The following is an 18,391-nucleotide window of genomic DNA, read 5'->3' as shown; positions in this document are numbered from 1 at the left end:
CTCATCATCCATATGTTTCTGTTCCCCTCTTCCAGGCCATGAGGGAGTACCTCAGTTCTTCTCCTCCCTCCTCGGTCACATTGAGTCAGTATTGGACCCTCAGGAACTGGAAGTCCCCCAGGCAACATGTCCTCTTGCTCCCTCAGCACCCCAGGCTGACATCTGAACTCTAATGCGGGTTCACTATCTCATAAACTTGGTCTGAGTCACCTCTTCTTGCAGACACATAGGTGTCAGGATTTTGTATGAATAGACAGAGACTGTGATCAGTCAATGAAGACAACCAACCACTACTATTATAGAAGTAACAATGATTGAGAAATATTATACACTGTGCTTTTATTGATTGACATGTAGCATATAAGACACAGTAGGCACAGATGCAGGACTCTGATTGGGCCAGTACAATTACAAATGTTGACCTCCACTAATTGTCCTTTACATCCCACTTACAATCCACAACCGTTTGCTGGTAAAAATTCATTTGGTAAATACATTTCTAAATGTTGAAATGGTATACATTCTTGAGTAAATCTCACAACACATAGTGAGTAGCCTGTTTGACTTCTTACATGGTGTTGATGTGTTTTATATTAGTTTTCTATGAGTCCCAACAGTTACCAGTGTTACATAATTAAGCAATAAGGCCCGAGGGGGAGTGGTATGTGGCCAATGTGCCACGGCTAAGGGCTGTTCTTAAGCACGACGCAACGCGGAGTTCCTGGAGACAGCCCTTAGTCGTGGTATATTGGCCATATACCACAAACCCCCAAGGTGCCTTATTGCTATTATAAATAAACTGGTTACCAACAAAATTAGAGCAGTAAAAATAAATGTTTTGTCATACCCGTGGTATATGGTCTGCTATACCACGGCTGTCAGCCAATCAGAATTCAGGGCTCAAACCACCCAGTTTATAATTGTAAATTAATGTTAGATAGAAAAGGAGTTTTTATATTTAAAAGTCTATTTCTGATGCATTTTAATGACATAACAAAGTACATTTACAGGAAATCATCATCATTTGTTTTTAATATGTACATTGTTATAGCTTTATAGGTTTTAATAAACTGACTTCTTATTCTCATTCTTCTATTGCAATTATTGTTGTTCCTCCACCTATGTTATTAACCATGCAACTGTATAGCACATAATGCACTTATATTGATTTAACATGTTTCCTCACATTTCTTATTCCAACATGGCTGCGTAACAGTGGAGATCACAAACTATGAAAAACCATGACGATGAATATCAATATCTTACCAATTTAAAAACAACGTTTTAGAACAGTCACTGTTTATTATGACCAAATACTGGAAATGGCTTAGTGTAGTCGCTCCTCTATTTAGACTTCCTTGGCTGGTTAAGATAAGAGTGCAAAGCTGGGAGAAGAGCTGGGGTGCCACCCTGACCATAGAAATAGAATTATTAGAACGGACATTCCCATTCATTCCATTTCTATTACTTTTGACCACCTGGGTGACCCAAACTACAAACAAAAAGAACTAAAGAAACAATCCTCATCTTATTATATAATATTGTTTTATATCATTATGTTTTGACCTTGTTCTGTTATAGCATAGGAAATACACTACCGTTCAAAAGTTTGGGGTCACTTAGAAATGTCCTTGTTTTTGAAAGAAAAACACATTTTTTGTCCATTCAAATAACATCAAATTGATCAGAAATAGAATGTAGACATTGTTAATGTTGTAAATGACTATCGTAGCTGGAAACGGCAGATTTTTAATAGAATATCTACATAGGTGTACAGAGGCCCATTATCAGCAACCATCACTCCTGTGTTCCAATGGCACGTTGTGTTAGCTATTCCAAGTTTAGAATTTTAAAAGGCTAATTGATCATTAGAAAACCCTTTTGCAATTATGTTAGCACGGCTGAAAACTGTTGTTCTGATTAAAGAGGCAATAAAACTGGCCTTCTTTAGACTAGTTGAGTATTTGGAGAATCAGCATTTGTGGGTTCGATTACGGGCTCAAATGGTCAGAAACAAAGACCTGTCTTCTGGAAAACGTCAGTTTATTCTTGTTCTGTGAAATGAAGGCTATTCCATGCGAGAAACTGCCAAGAAACGGAAGATCTCACACAACGCTGTGTACTACTCCTTTCACAGAACAGCACAAACTGTCTCTAACCAGAATATAAAGAGGAGTGGGAGGCCCCAGTGCACAACTGAGCAAGAGGACAAATACCCTAGAGTGTGTAGTTTGAGAAACAGACGCCTCACAAGTCCTCAACTGGCAGCTTCATTAAATAGTACCCGCAAAACACCAGTCTCAACGTCAACAGTGAAGACGCAACTCCGGGATGCAGGCCTTCTAGGCAGAGTTGCAAAGAAAAAGCCGTATCTCAGACTGGCCAATAAAAAGAAAAGATTAAGATGAGCAAAACAACACAGACACTGGACAGGGGAAGATTGGAAAAAAGTGTTATGGACAGATTAATCTAAGTTTGAGGTGTTCGGATCACAAAGAAGAACATTCATGAGATGCAGAAAAAATGAAAAGATGCTGGAGGAATGCTTGACGCCATCTGTCAAGCATGTTGGATGCAATGTGATGGTCTGGGGGTGCTTTGGTGGTGGTAAAGTGGGATATTTGTACAGGGTAAAAGGGATCTTGAAGAAGGAAGGCTATCACTCTATTTTGCAACAGCATGCCATACCCTGTGGAAAGAGCTTAATTGGAGCCAATTTCCTCCTACAACAGGACAATGGCCCAAAGCACAGCTCCAAACTATGCAATAACTATTTAGGGAAGAAGCAGTCAGCTGGTATGTCTATAATGGAGTGGCCAGCACAGTCACCGGATCTCAACCCGATTGAGCTGGTATGGGAGCAGCTTGACCGTATGATATGTAAGAAGTGCCCATCAAGCCAATCCAATTTGTAGAAGGTGCTTCAGGAAGCATGAGTGAAATCTCTTCAGATTACCTCAACAAAATGACAACTAGAATGCCAAAGGTCTGCAAGGCTGTAATTGCTGCAAATGGAGGATTCTTTGACGAGAGCAAAGTTTGAAGGACACAATTATTATTTCAATTAAAAATCATTATTTATAACCTTGTCAACGTCTTGACTATATTTACTATTAATTTTGCAACTCATTTCATGTATGTTTTCATGGAAAACGAGGACATTTCTAAGTGACCCCAAACATTTGAACGGTAGTGTACATCAATACTAAAGAGGTTTCCGTGGTCACACACCTTCTCTTTCTGAGGGAAGATCTCAGTTGAATACTCCTCATGTCCTCATCTCCTTCTCAAACACCATTGGATGAGAAAGCCAGATGTCCCGCCCCTCTGGTCTTCTCTTACAATGAGTTTTGAAAAGGAGGAGAGAGGACGCAAGGATTTTGCAATTAAGATTCTCCTGGAGTGGTACCCCAGTTCTTCATTAACAGTCTGCTATTAACAGTGCATTAGCCAGATAGCACAATCCTCACATTTTGTTGACATACACATGGAAATCAATCATAGGAATCAAAATGTCAATAGTACAAATACCAGTGATACATTGCTTACATTAAAAGCCACAATGACCTTAACAAATCCCACACACTGATTTTGAATTATTGCACAAAATATATACACGAGACATATCGTAAAGGAGACCTCTTTCCCACATATCATGAGATGTAGACTAACTATAGCTTTGCAAGGTTGTACATTTTGCCTACTAAACAATCTTTGATAATGGCAGCACACAGAAAGACTGACATCTAAAGAACTTGTAATCTCTGATTGCAATATGAGAGTTAGGGGATGGGGAGAAGTGTACCTGTATGCTTGTTCTAAAATGCAACTACTTACAGAAGTACATCCCATCAAAAGCATTATGATTATACCATGTTACTAAGTAAGTTAGTTGTGTGTGTTTCTGTGTGTGATAGCATGAGAGAGAGAGCTGCATTGTGTCATTATCTGTCTGTTTTGTGTTGTTTGTCTTTCAGTGTGTGTGTGTGTGTGTGTGTGTGTGTGTGTGTGTGTGTGTGTGTGTGTGTGTGTGTGTGTGTGTGTGTGTGTGTGTGTGTAATTTAGAACTTAACGACTCCTGTGAAGCTCCCGAAGCTCTGCAGCCACTTTTCGCAGCTCTGCCTCAATCTCCAAAAGCTCCTGTAGGCACACAGAACAGTTCAGACAGTGTGTTAGGAGCACACACACACACGCAGACGCACACACAGAGACATAGTCAATTAACAATTACAATATCAACTTTACAAGCTCAGTTGTGCTAAATCCTGTTGACTCTCGCCCACTTACCGCTCCTTCATCCTCCTCAACATCCTCCTTTTTGTCCTCCTCTTCCTCTTCCCAATCCTCATTGTTTTCATCATCATCTTCCTCATCTGCTTCTTCATCATCGTCGTCATCATCATCGTCCCTGTTCCTCTCCTTTTCAAACTGACGGGTCGACTCATCACTCGCTTTCTCCATTACTCTCTTCTGCTGAGGCTCCTTAACCTCCTTCTCACTCTCTCTTTCTTTCACCTTCTCTAATTCCTTGTGAATCTCTCCCTCCTTCTGGCTCTCTTTGTCCACTTTCACCTCATCCCCGGCATTCCCTCTCTTCCTCTCCTCCTCTTCTCGCTCCTCCTCCTCTTGCACACGTTTCATCTTTTTGAGGAGCTCCTCCAGTTCCTCCTGTTTTTCCTCCCTCTCTTTCTCCTTCTCCACATTCTTCATGCTGTCCTGTTCCTCCAGCAGCTCCTTGAGCTCCCGCTCCACCTTCCCTTTCTCCACCAGCAGCTCCACCTCATTGTTCTTCCTCTCCTCGCTGCGTTTCCTCTCTTCCTTCTCAAGAATATCTAGCTGCTCTTTCTCTCCCTTTTTCTGCTCCTCCTCCTCATCCTTCTTCCTCTCCTCCTCTGCTTCTGACCCTCTCTGGAGCTCTTTCTCCTTCACAGACTCGTACCTTTTCTTCTTCAGCTCTTTGAGCAGCTCCTCAAGCTCCCTGTCCTCTTTTTCCTCCTCTCCTATCTTCCTTATCTCCTTTGCGAGGAGCTCCTCCAACTCTTTGGCGCTCTCTTCCTCATCCCCCCTTTTCTCCTCCAGTCTGGGCTCTTCCCTTATCTCCTCATTTGTTCTGTCCTTCATCTCCACCTTCTCCTCCTCCTCTACCCCATCTGCCTGCGTCTCTTTCTCTCTCAGCTCTTCTTTCTCAGTCTCCTTCTTGTCATTATTCTGCTCCTCCTTCCTCCCCTCTCTGTCCCTCTCTCCCTCAGCCTGGTTCTCCTCATATCGCTCGTTCTCCCTCCCATACTCTCTCTCTTTTTCCCTCTCTGTAAGAATAAAGTAAATTGAGGTAGATAGTTACTGTACAATTTAAAGCATATTACAACAAGTACAACAAAACATGTTTATAAAGATTTGATCTGGATTTACATGTTATTTACATGTATAATTACCTGACTCTAAAACCAACATAGCGTAGCAAAGCTATTGCAACAATTAGACTGATTCTCTTAATAAATCAGTATATTTTGATATTTCATATCGCTGTGTACCAATTTCTGATCCCAGTCCGTCCCTGGGTACTTCACTAGTAAAGTATTAGCTAATAACCGTAGTCAGACTGACCCTCCTGGGCTAGATCCTGCAGCTCTCTCAGGAGACCCTGGTGCCTGTTGACAGCATCATCTGCACAACACAACACAACACTGGTTGCTCAACACCGACCATGTCCATCTTATCAAAATACACATAATCATACCTATCTGCCTGAGTGACAGGTGTTTCCGTGAATATTTGTAATGGAAGATTGATTCAATTGATGAAATAATGAACAGCATTATAGTCAAATGTAAATGGTATTCCTCGCATACAGTAAGTAATGATTCCATCATCATGATAAACTACATCCAAATGTTGACGCATTACAATGTCATAGTGAATACAGGTGAAAAGTGCACTGTGTGACCAGGTGCACTTGTGCAGCTGAGGGAGGTTATGTCAGATAAGAGATAAGGTAGGCGCTGTCACCTGTTCTCCGTTTGTCACAGCCAGAATGTGGCACACCGCTGTTACTCTTCAGAGAATCCTGAATACAGTCAGCAACCTGAGGGCACACGCACACAAACACACCCACACACAAACACATGCACACAGAGGACAGCCGGACACAGTCAATTAGCTATTGCAGCATCAATATCAATATCAATTACCACAATATGTTAGCAGTGTTATAGTACACTCGTAAAAAAAATCAGAGAGATAACACAAATGATTTGTCTCTGACCTTTCCAACCGGTAGAGAGGAGGATAGAGGAAGGCATCCCACTAGAGAGAGAGAGAGAGAGAGAGAGAGAGAGAGAGAGAGAGAGAGAGAGAGAGAGAGAGAAAGGGAGAGAGAAATGTAGTCTTTCCAAATAATTGCATATTTTGCCAACAATAACACACCAACTGATTAATGGTCTGCTGAATGTTAGTTTTTTTCTCTGGCTTTGTTTGCTCTTTTACATATTAAGTCTATCTCTGATAAGATACCCAGAAAAGGGCTGACAATAGCCCATATTAAAATATGTAGCCTTAGAAATAAGGTACATGAAATCAATAACTTGCTCACATCAGATAACATTCACATACTGTATAAGCGCATACAGCCATTTCTGAGACTCAATTAGATCATTATTTTGATGATACAGCAGTAGCAATATGAAGATATAACATCTGTAGAAGAGGCGGGAATGCTTATGTGGGAGGTGTTGCTGTATATATTCAGAGCCATATCCTTGTAATGCTTAGAGGAGATCTCATGTCAAGTGTTATTGAAGTATTGTGGTTGCATGTTCACCTGCCTAATCTAAACGCCTATTATTTTGGGGGTGTTGCTATAGGCCACCAAGTGCTAACAGTCAGTATCTAAAAAATGTTTATGAAATGCTTTATAGTGTATGTGATGTAAACAGAGAGATCTACTTTCTTGGGGACATGAATATTGTCTGGTTTTCATCAAGCTGTCCGCTCAAGAGAAAGCTTCTTACTTTAACCACTGCCTGTAATCTGGTTCAGGTTATTAATCAACCTGCCATGGTGTTTACAAACACTACAGGAACAACATCCTCCACATGTAAGGATCACATTTTTACTAATACTGTAGAACTTCGTTCTAAAGCTGTATGCGTACCCATTGGATGCAGTGATCACAATATAGTGGCTATATCCAGGAAAGACAAAGTTACAAAGAGCTGGGACTAAAATAGTGTATAAGAGATCACACAAAAGATTGTGCTATGACTCTTATATGGATGATGTTACAAATATTTATTGGGCTGATGTGATTAATAAGGAGCATCCTGTACTTTATGAATTTATGAAATTGATTCTTCCAATTATTGATAAACGTGCACCTGTTAAGAAATTGAATGTTAGACCTGTTAAGGCTCCATGGTTTGATGAGGAATTGAAAAACTGTATGGTTGAAAGAGTTGGGGCAAAATGAGTGGCTAATAAGTCTGGCTTCACATCTGACTGGCTGATTTACTGCAAATTGAGAAACGATGTGACTAAACTCAACAAAAAAAGAAGAAACTGTATTATGAAGCCAAGATAAATTCTATGAAAAAACAGATTCCTTATTGATCACAAAGCCATCTGACGTTGCCAAATATTTAAATGATTATTTCATTGGCAAAGTGGGCAAATTTAGGCAAGAAATGCCAACAACGAACAGTGAGCCATCGTATTCATGCATAAAAAAACGAATAATGAAAGAAAAGCATTGTAAGTTTGAAAGTTAGTGTGGGAGAGGTGGAACAATAATTGTTATCATTCAATAATGACAAACCTCCTGGCATTGACAATTTATACAGATGGAAAGTTACTGAGGTTGGTAGCTGACTCTATAGCAACTCCTATCCGTCATATCTTTAATCTGAGCCTAGAGGAAAGTGTTTGACCTCAGGCCTGGAGGGAAGCAGTAGTCATTCCACTACCCAATAGTGGTAAAGCTGCCGTTACTGGTTCAAACATCAGACCTATACGCTTGCTGCCCAGCCTGGTCTCATAGACTAAACGTAACATAATAACTGTAAATCCAGGACACTCAAATGAGTATGATATGTTACGTTTGGTAAGGTTACATAAAACAGATGGTTACTTAAGTAGGGTGGCTGGTTGCAAGTTCAAATCTCATCATGGACAACTTTTGCATTTTAGCTAATTAGCAACTTTCTATTACTTTTTAGCAACTTTGCAACTACTTAGCATGTTAGCTAACCCTTCCACCAAACGCTAACCCTAACCTTAACCCTTACAGCTAACCCTTCCCCTAACCCTAACCTTAACCCTTTAACCTAACTCCTAAACTTATCCCTAACCGCTAGCCTAGCTAACATTAGCCACCTAGCTAGAATTCGTAACATATCATACATTGAGCAAATTTGTAACATAATGTCCATTTTGCAAATTCGTAACCTATTGTACATTTTGCAAATTCGTAACAGGACTCACTTCCATTCAGCCACAAGAGCATTAGTGAGGTCGGGCACGGATGTTGGCCGATTTGGCCTGGCTCTCAGTTTGCGTTCCAATTGATCCCAAAGGTGTTTGATGGTGTTGAGGTCAGGGCTCTGTGCAGGCCAGTCAAGTTCTTCCACACCAATCTTGTATGGACCTCGCTTTGTGCACGGGGCATTGTCAAGCTGAAACAGGTGAGGGCCTTCCCCAAACTGTTACCACAAAGTTGGAAGCACAGAATCGTCTAGAATGTCATTGTATGCTGTAGCATTAACATTTCCCTTCACTGGAACCAATGGGCATAGCTCGAACCATGAAAAACAGCTCCAGACCATTATTTATCCTCCAACAAACTTTACAGTTGGCACTGTGCATTGGGGCAGGTAGCGTTCTCCTGCCATCCTCCAAACTCAGATTAGTCCGTCAGACTGCCAGATGGTGAAGTGTGATTCATCACTCCAGAGAACCCGTTTCCACTGCTCCAGAGTCAAATGATGGGGAGCTTTACATCACTCCAGCCGACACTTGGCATTGCGCATGGTGATCTTAGGCTTGTATCCGGCTGCTCGGCCATGGAAACCGATTTGATGTAGTTCTTGTGCTGTCATTGCTTCCAGAGGCAGTTTGGAACTCGTTAGTGAGTATTGCAACCAAGGACAGACGATTTTTACACACTATGCGCTTCAGCACTAGGCGGTCCCCTTCTGTGAGCTTCTCTGGCCTACCACTTCGCGGCTGAGCTGTTGTGGTTCCTAGAAGTTTCCAATTCACAATCACAGCACTTACAGTTGACCGGGGAAGCTATAGCAGGGCAGAAATTTTACAAACTGACTTGTTGGAAAGGTGGCATCCTATGACAGATACACGTTGAAAGTCACTGAGCTCTTTAGTAAGGTCATTCTGCTGCCAATGTTTGTCCATGGAGATTGCATAGCTGTGTGCTCAATTTTATACACCTGTCAGCAACAGCTGTGGTTGAAATAGTTGAATCCACTAATTTGAAGGGGTGTCCACATACTTTTGCATATATAGTGTATTATTGACTATAACCGGTTGTTGAAAAAATCTATGTGTTATGGCTTTTCCACCACCATATCATGGATTCATGGCTATCTATCTAATAGAATTCAGAGTGTTTTCTTTAATGGAAGCTTCTCTAATGTCAAACATGTAAAGTGTGGTGTACCGCAGGGCAGCTCTCTAGGCCCTCTACTCTTTTTTTATTTTTACCAATGACCTGTCGGTGGCATTAAACAAAGCATGTGTGTCCATGTAGGCTGATGATTTGACCATATACGCATCAGCAACCACAGCTAATGAAGTCACCACCCTTAACAAAGACTTGCAGTCAGTTTTGGAATGGGTGGCCAGTAGGAGTGAAAGTAAGGCAGTACAACAGCCCAGTAAAATAAATAGTGAGGGTACACCTATCGGTAAAACACAATTAACAAAACATGCCCAAAAAACTATATGTTATTACACCATTATTTAACATTACTGCATATCAGCCGCATGACAAATTAGCGGATTGACTGGAAACCGGGTGGTATACCTCCAAATTGTGCTGTGGTTTGAGGAGAACAGTAGGTTTTGTCAAGGCGCAGATGAGTGGCCGAGACCGAGTGGCCGAGACCGCGTGGACAACAGTGGATGCATCAATTCAGGCTACAAGCGTAGGCCTAATGACAATCACAGAATTTCATTACACTCCACGTAGGTGTTTTGTAACAGCTGTCTCTTTCCATTCATCAAATTGCGGTGCACGATGCACTGTTGGGGTTTGGATGCTGAAATTATTTTGTGAGTGAATGCGCGGGTAGCCTACCGGAGCGCCTTTGTTAAGTGATTGTTTGACAATCAGATGAAAACATCATGACTAGTTGTGTTTATGCCACATTAAAAGGCATAGGGGGTGTGTTCATAAGGCTGGTGGCGCTAAGCTTTCCCTAAAGTAAATTTAATTAAATTGCCAAAATTATGTATCCTAATTAGCTAACTCCTGTCTATACAGACATTTCTTTAAATAATCATTCCAAATAGGCTACTACAACAGAAAGCATGATTTGGCTACAGAGGATCATTAGCTTCTTTAAAAAGAAAGCTGTGGATTGTTTTTAATTGCATAGCCTACAGTCTGAAAGACTCACAATTTGGGCAGCGCGCCCTGCAAATACCAAATAGATGATTGTTGAGTTGCGACTGTCAGTGAAAAGCAGAGTCCCAGCCAGACACTTCACAATATTTAAAAATGCAATTGCTGAAAAACTGTTTGGAAACCAAATGGCTATTGCTGTAAAGAGATGACAATGAAAAGCCTCCAATCTGTCTTTTGGTTATCAAAATGATTAATTGAGCGAACAATAGCCTACCATATTGGAACCCGTGGAGAACATCGGCCATATCCCTGGTGAGTGTGCATATTCACTGTCTTTATCATTGTGTCAGTTCCACTTTTGTTTGTTTTTGGACAGTAGTTTCCTCCTTCAGGTTAGATGGACGTCATATTGTATATGTGTCTCCCCTTTTCGTAGGCCGATTATATGGATCAGATAACATAGTTTTTATTGATCTGTTTGACAGTGTCCGCAGAGAAGGCCACCCTGTAATTTTTGGAGCAAAAAAACAAAATGTGTGTGCGGACTCTTCGGTGTCCCGTGCCTGTAAGAAATGAAATCCACTTTCACCCCTGGTGGCCAGTAATAAACTGGTCCTGAACATCTCTAAATCTAAAAGCATTGTATTTGGTACAAATCAATCCCTAGGCTATAGACCTCAGCTGAATCGAGTAATGAATGGTGTGGCTGTTGAACAAGTTGAGGAGACAACATGATTTGGTGTTACCTTAGATTGTAAACTATCATAGTCAAAACATATTGATTCAATGGTTGTAAAGATGAGGAGAGGTCTGTCCGTAATAAAGAAATGCTCTGCGTTTTTGACATCACACTCCACTAAGCAAGTCCTGCAGGCTCTAGTTTTATCTTATCTTGATTGTTGTTATGTGGTCTAGTGCTGTAAAGGAAGACCTAGTTAGGCTGCAGCTGGTCCAGAACAGAGCAGCACGTCTTGCTCTTCATTGTAATCAGAGGGCTAATATTAATACTATGCATGCCAGTCTCTCTTGGATAAGAGTTGAGGAAAGACTGACTGCATCACTTCTTGTTTTATAAGAAACCTTCATGTGTTGGAAATACAAATGGTTTGCATAGTGTACTTCCACACAGCGCTGAAACACACACTTACCCCACCAGACATGCCACCAGGGGTATTTTCACAGTCCCCAGGTCCAGAACAAATTCAAGGAAATGTACAGTATTATACAGAGTGCATGGAACGCCCTTCCATCTCATATAGAGCAAGAGAACAGCAAACCTGGTTTCAAAAAACAAATAAAGCAACAACTCACAGCACAACTCCTCTCCTCATGTGACTTACTTGTTGTGTGTATGTACTGACATGTATGTGTAACTGATAGACTCACACACACACTACATGTTCATGTTTTTAAATGTATAGTTGAAGTCGGAAGTTTACATACACTTTGGTTGGAGTCATTAAAACTTGTTTTTCAACCACTCCACAAATTATAGTTTTGGAAAGTTGATTAGGACATCTACTTTGTGCATGACACAAGTCATTTTTCCAACAATTGTTTACAGACAGATTATTTCACTTATAATTCACTGTATCAGAATTCCAGTGGGTCAGAAGTTTACATACACTAAGTTGACTGTGTCTTTAAACAGCTTAGAAAATTCCAGAAAATTATGTTATGGCTTTAGAAGCTTCTGATAGGCTAATTGACATAATTTGTGTCAATTGGAGGTGTGTGGATATATTTTTCAAGGCCTACCTTCAAACTCAGTGCTTCTTTGCTTGACATCATGGAAAATCAAAAGAAATCAGCCAAGACCTCAGAAAAAAAATTGTAGAGCTCCACAAGTCTGGTTCATCCTTGGGAGCAATTTCCAAACGCCTGAAGGTACCATGTTCATCTGTACAAACAATAGTTCGCAAGTATAAAAACCATGGGACCACGCAGCCGTCATACCGCTCGAGTTCTGTCTCCTAGAGATGAACGTACTTTGGTGCGAAAAATGCAAATCAACCCCAGAACAACAGCAAAGGACCTTGTGAAGATGCTGGAGGAAACAGGTACAAAAGTATATATATCCACAATAAAACAAGTCCTATATTGACATAACCTGAAAGGCCGCTCAGCAAGGAAGAAGCCACTGCTCCAAAACCGCCATAAAAAAAGCCAGACTACGGTTTGCTTGGTGTACATGGTGTTTGCATGCTGTACATGAGGACAAAAATGGTACTTTTTGGAGAAGGAGTCATTAAAACTCATTTTTCAACCACTCCACAAATGATAGTTTTGGAAAGTTGATTAGGACATCTACTTTGTGCATGACACAAGTCATTTTTCCAACAATTATTTACAGACAGATTATTTCACTTATAATTCACTGTATCACAATTCCAGTGGGTCAGAAGTTTACATACACTAAGTTGACTGTGTCTTTAAACAGCTTAGAAAATTCCAGAAAATTATGTTATGGCTTTAGAAGCTTCTGATAGGCTAATTGACATAATTTGTGTCAATTGGAGGTGTACCTGTGGATATATTTTTCAAGGCCTACCTTCAAACTCAGTGCTTCTTTGCTTGACGTCATGGAAAATCAAAATAAATCAGCCAAGACCTCAGAAAAAAAATTGTAGAGCTCCACAAGTCTGGTTCATCCTTGGGAGCAATTTCCAAACGCCTGAAGGTACCATGTTCATCTGTACAAACAATAGTTCGCAAGTATAAACACCATGGGCCCACGCAGCCGTCATACCGCTCGAGTTCTGTCTCCTAGAGATGAACGTACTTTGGTGCGAAAAATGCAAATCAATCCCAGAACAACAGCAAAGGATCTTGTGAAGATGCTGGAGGAAACAGGTACAAAAGTACAGTGCCTTGCGAAAGTATTCGGCCCCCTTGAACTTTGCGACCTTTTGCCACATTTCAGGCTTCAAACATAAAGATATAAAACTGTATTTTTTTGCGAAGAATCAACAACAAGTGGGACACAATCATGAAGTGGAACAACATTTATTGGATATTTCAAACTTTTTTAACAAATCAAAAACTGAAAAATTGGACGTGCAAAATTATTCAGCCCCTTTACTTTCAGTGCAGCAAACTCTCTCCAGAAGTTCAGTGAGGATCTCTGAATGATCCAATGTTGACCTAAATGACTAAGGATGATAAATACAATCCACCTGTGTGTAATCAAGTCTCCGTATAAATGCACCTGCACTGTGATAGTCTCAGAGGTCCGTTAAAAGCGCAGCGAGCATCATGAAGAACAAGGAACACACCAGGCAGGTCCGAGATACTGTTGTGAAGAAGTTTAAAGCCGGATTTGGATACAAAAAGATTTCCCAAGCTTTAAACATCCCAAGGAGCACTGTGCAAGCGCTAATATTGAAATGGAAGGAGTATCAGACCACTGCAAATCTACCAAGACCTGGCCGTCCCTCTAAACTTTCAGCTCATACAAGGAGAAGACTGATCAGAGATGCAGCCAAGAGGCCCATGATCACTCTGGATGAACAGCAGAGATCTACAGCTGAGGTGGGAGACTCTGTCCATAGGACAACAATCAGTCGTATATTGCACAAATCTGGCCTTTATGGAAGAGTGGCAAGAAGAAAGCCATTTCTTAAAGATATCCATAAAAAGTGTTGTTTAAAGTTTGCCACAAGCCACCTGGGAGACACACCAAACATGTGGAAGAAGGTGCTCTGGTCAGATGAAACCAAAATTGAACTTTTTGGCAACAATGCAAAACGTTATGTTTGGCGTAAAAGCAACACAGCTGAACACACCATCCCCACTGTCAAACATGGTGGTGGCAGCATCATGGTTTGGGCCTGCTTTTCTTCAGCAGGGACAGGGAAGATGGTTAAAATTGATGGGAAGATGGATGGAGCCAAATACAGGACCATTCTGGAAGAAAACCTGATGGAGTCTGCAAAAGACCTGAGACTGGGACGGAGATTTGTCTTCCAACAAGACAATGATCCAAAACACAAGGCAAAATCTACAATGGAATGGTTCAAAAATAAACATATCCAGGTGTTAGAATGGCCAAGTCAAAGTCCAGACCTGAATCCAATTGAGAATCTGTGGAAAGAACTGAAAACTGCTGTTCACAAATGACCTCCATCCAACCTCACTGAGCTCGAGCTGTTTTGCAAGGAGGAATGGGAAAAAATGTCAGTCTCTCGATGTGCAAAACTGATAGAGACATACCCCAAGCGACTTACAGCTGTAATCGCAGCAAAAGGTGGCGCTACAAAGTATTAACTTAAGGGGGCTGAATAATTTTGCACGCCCAATTTTTCAGTTTTTGATTTGTTAAAAAAGTTTGAAATATCCAATAAATGTCGTTCCACTTCATGATTGTGTCCCACTTGTTGTTGATTCTTCACAAAAAAATACAGTTTTATATCTTTATGTTTGAAGCCTGAAATGTGGCAAAAGGTCGCAAAGTTCAAGGGGGCCGAATGCTTTCGCAAGGAACTGTATATATATCCACAGTAAAACGAGTCCTATATCGACATAACCTGAAAGGCCGCTCAGCAAGGAAGAAGCCACTGCTCCAAAACCGCCATAAAAAAAGCCAGACTACGGTTTGCTTGGTGTACATGAGGACAAAAAATTTACTTTTTGGAGAAATGTCCTCTGGTCTGATTAAACAAAAATAGAACTGTTTGGCCATAATGACCATTGTTATGTTTGGAGGAAAAAGGGGGAGGCTTGCAAGCCGAAGGACACCATCCCAACTGTGAAGCACGGGGGTGGCAGCATCATGTTGTGGGGGTGCTTTGCTGCAGGAGGGACTGGTGCACTTCACAAAATAGATGGCATCATGAGGTGGGATAATTATGTGGATATATTGAAGCAACATCTCAAGATATCAGTCAGGAAGTTAAAGCTTGGTCGCAAATGGGTCTTCCAAATGGACAATGACCCCAAGCATACTACCAAAGTTGTGGTAAAATGGCTCAAAGACAACAAAGTCACAAAGCCCTGACCTCAATCCTATAGAAAATGTGTAGGCAAAGCTGAAAAGGTGTTTGCAAGCAAGGAGGCCTACAAACATGACTCATTTGCACCAGCTGTCAGGAGGAATGGGACAACATTCACCCAACTTAGTGGGGGAAGGTTGTGGAAGGCTACCCGAAACGTTTGACCCAAGTTAAACAATTTAAAGGCAATGCTACCAAATACAAATTGAGTGTATGTACCCCCTGGGAACTTCTGACCCCCTGGAAATGTGATGAAAGAAACAGAAGCTGAAATAAATAATTCTCTATCTACTATTATTCTGACATTTCACATTCTTAAAATAAAGTGGTGATCCTAACTGACCTAAGACATGGAATTTTTACTAAGATTAAATGTCAGGAATTGTGAAAAAGTTGAGTTTAAATGTATTTGGCTAAGGTGTATGTACACTTACGACTTCAACTGTATACATAGTGAGGTGATTGAACATTGCCAGGAAATAAAAAGAAAGTCATTGGATTGTTAGGCCTAAAAGTAGCAGGATCTATTTTTAAGGCCACATGCCAAGCAGCTAACAGGACAGAAAAGGACCTTGTAATCCTCCCTCAAGGAGGAAGTGGAAATCTCCATGTTATTAGCTCACAGCTTCGCAGGGAGTCCAATGAATTTTACACAAGCGCTAAACGACTGAGTCACTGGACCCCTGACATATCTTATTAAAGCCACTGCCTTCTTCTATGTGTCAATAAAGCTAGTCCAGTGGTGCATGAATCAATTGGTCATTGATAATGGAGGTCAATGGTAACGGGGCTGTTAGTTGTGTGGGAGAGAGAGAGAGAGTGTTTCTTCCTAAACTGGGACACAGATCCTTTAAAGCTGCAATCCCATGTTGATTGGCTTGGCAGGCCTCCAGTCACCGTTTGTATACACAAGGCAATTGGCAAGGAGATTTGGGTCTGTATGTTCACACACACATAGGTGACTTTAACACATCTACACAGTGCGCACTATGCACAGAGCATTAGCCTTTAAGCTCAGTTGTATTTTCATATAACACTGTTATATAATACATGTACAGCCTACCCTCCCGTTCTCACAACATTACATCCATACATCTTTACTCCCAAAACACTCCCTGACACTGATACAAAACTGCTCACATCAAACCATGGTCATCGGGTCAATATTTGGCTATTCAAACAGGACATGGTTGTAAAAGATTTAGGTTTAACAGTTACATGAGTGCACGTGCACCGTTTTCGTCACCTGTCGTGCGCGACAACATAATTCACATTTAGGTTGATATAGAAATACACTTGATTTATTATGTCATTTTTACATAAGAGTATTTCCAATACACACACATGCGATAACAATCAATATGTAGGCAATCCCAGGGAAAACCTAACTCGCTTTCTGGATGGGCTACGGACAGATTTAGCGTGACTGACCGACGGAATAAGGTGCGCTCTAAACAAATTATGTAATAAATCGATCTTGATCGATCCTAAATCTTAAAAGCGAAGACATATCCTACCAATTTACCTTTTTGTACTTTAGTCATTTTGGTTGAATTGCCGCATAATCCATTCTCCCCTCCGTTTTATTTATAGGCTATATTATACAAATATAAACATCCTCTAAATAGCATAAACATTCCACTTAACTGCAATCAATAGCCTACAATCACACGTTTTAGCTAATGTCCCAAGCAAAGCTATAACCAAAATGCCTATAGGCTGTTAGAACAGGCAGGCTATGGACTCGGTTAACATACGCGTTATCTAACACTGGATGCGCTCATACACGGATTGATCAGCAGCCTCACAAATTAATCCCTGATTTTCCTTACCTCCACTGAAGGTCCAAAGCAACGCCGTGAAAATAAGAACTCCCATAGGATCTGAATATAAAGGCCTTAAAGAAAAGGAAATAACCTTGAAATAATATTGCGGCGACCTCATTTTCAAGTCGAGCGAGGACCCGCTGAGGAGGAGCTGAGAGGCGCGTGTGCTTGGCTCAAAGGGACAGGTGATGCAGGACAGGTCGGGAGGATGATGCCCCGTCAAGGCGTAACAACTAACGCGGTGATAACGAGAGGATTGCTCGCACCAAGCTGTTGACCACATCTGACCGGAGGTATCGCCAATTCTCTGGTGTTCAATCTCATGGCTCAGCAGCAGATTTGTATTACAACACATAACCTGCCATGCTGAAGGCATGTAGGTTTTACGTGAAGAGGGGGACGGGAGACACATTTGTTTTATTTTAACAAGGAGTGTACATTTCAATTATGTGTTGACAGCCATGGTATATCAGACCATATACCACGGGTATGACAAAGCATTTGTTTTTACTGCTCTAATTAAGTTGGTAACCAGTTTATAATAGCAATAAGGCACCTTGGGGATTTGTGATATATGGCCAATATACCACGGCTAAGGGCTGTATCCAGGCACTCTGTTTTGCATCATGCATCCTCGGGCCTTATTACTTAATTATAGTAGTGTCTAGCACAATTAATTACACATTTAGAGTTGACATGTAATGTCCATGTAATGCCCAGCCTAATGGGCACAGAATTTTGTCCACTTGTTTTCTGACTTATTGGAAGGGGCGCATTATACCCCTGGGCTTCATTAACAATTCTATTCTAATCTATTTCGCAGAATTAAGGATAGGAACACAGTCATTACAGCACTATTTGGTGTCTCTTCACTCAGTAATTACAGTGTGCTAGTACTTCCAGGCAGTGGACATGAAGGACCCTGTGTTCCCTCTCCTGAATGATAAGCCTCTGACACAGCAAGCACTACACCTATGTGGGACATAAACAGGGGTCCA

At 41.1% G+C, this 18,391-nt stretch overlaps 1 protein-coding gene across 2 annotated transcripts; it reads right to left on the bottom strand.

Annotated features, from left to right (window-relative positions):
• Positions 1-3,962: 3,962 nt before the first annotated feature.
• LOC110503693 (golgin subfamily A member 6-like protein 22) lies at positions 3,963-17,791 on the bottom strand. 2 transcript variants are annotated; one of them, XM_021582154.2, is made up of 6 exons: positions 17,400-17,791; positions 6,263-6,303; positions 6,007-6,082; positions 5,590-5,664; positions 4,288-5,306; positions 3,963-4,140 (listed from the first exon to the last, which is right to left on the bottom strand). In XM_021582154.2, exons 1-6 carry the CDS (start codon positions 17,767-17,769, stop codon positions 4,069-4,071), a joined length of 1,653 nt encoding a protein of 550 aa, XP_021437829.2. In that variant the 5' UTR covers positions 17,770-17,791; the 3' UTR covers positions 3,963-4,068. The 2 variants fall into 2 exon arrangements, with proteins under 2 accessions (XP_021437829.2, XP_021437830.2); XM_021582155.2 differs by having other exon boundaries at positions 5,605-5,664.
• Between the last annotated feature and the right edge of the window lie 600 nt (positions 17,792-18,391).

Source organism: Oncorhynchus mykiss, chromosome 24, assembly GCF_013265735.2.
Source record: "Oncorhynchus mykiss isolate Arlee chromosome 24, USDA_OmykA_1.1, whole genome shotgun sequence".
Taxonomy (NCBI): Eukaryota; Metazoa; Chordata; class Actinopteri; order Salmoniformes; family Salmonidae; genus Oncorhynchus; species Oncorhynchus mykiss.
The sequence above is the reverse complement of the archived record's forward strand: the minus strand, read 5'-3'. Positions and strand labels throughout refer to the sequence as shown.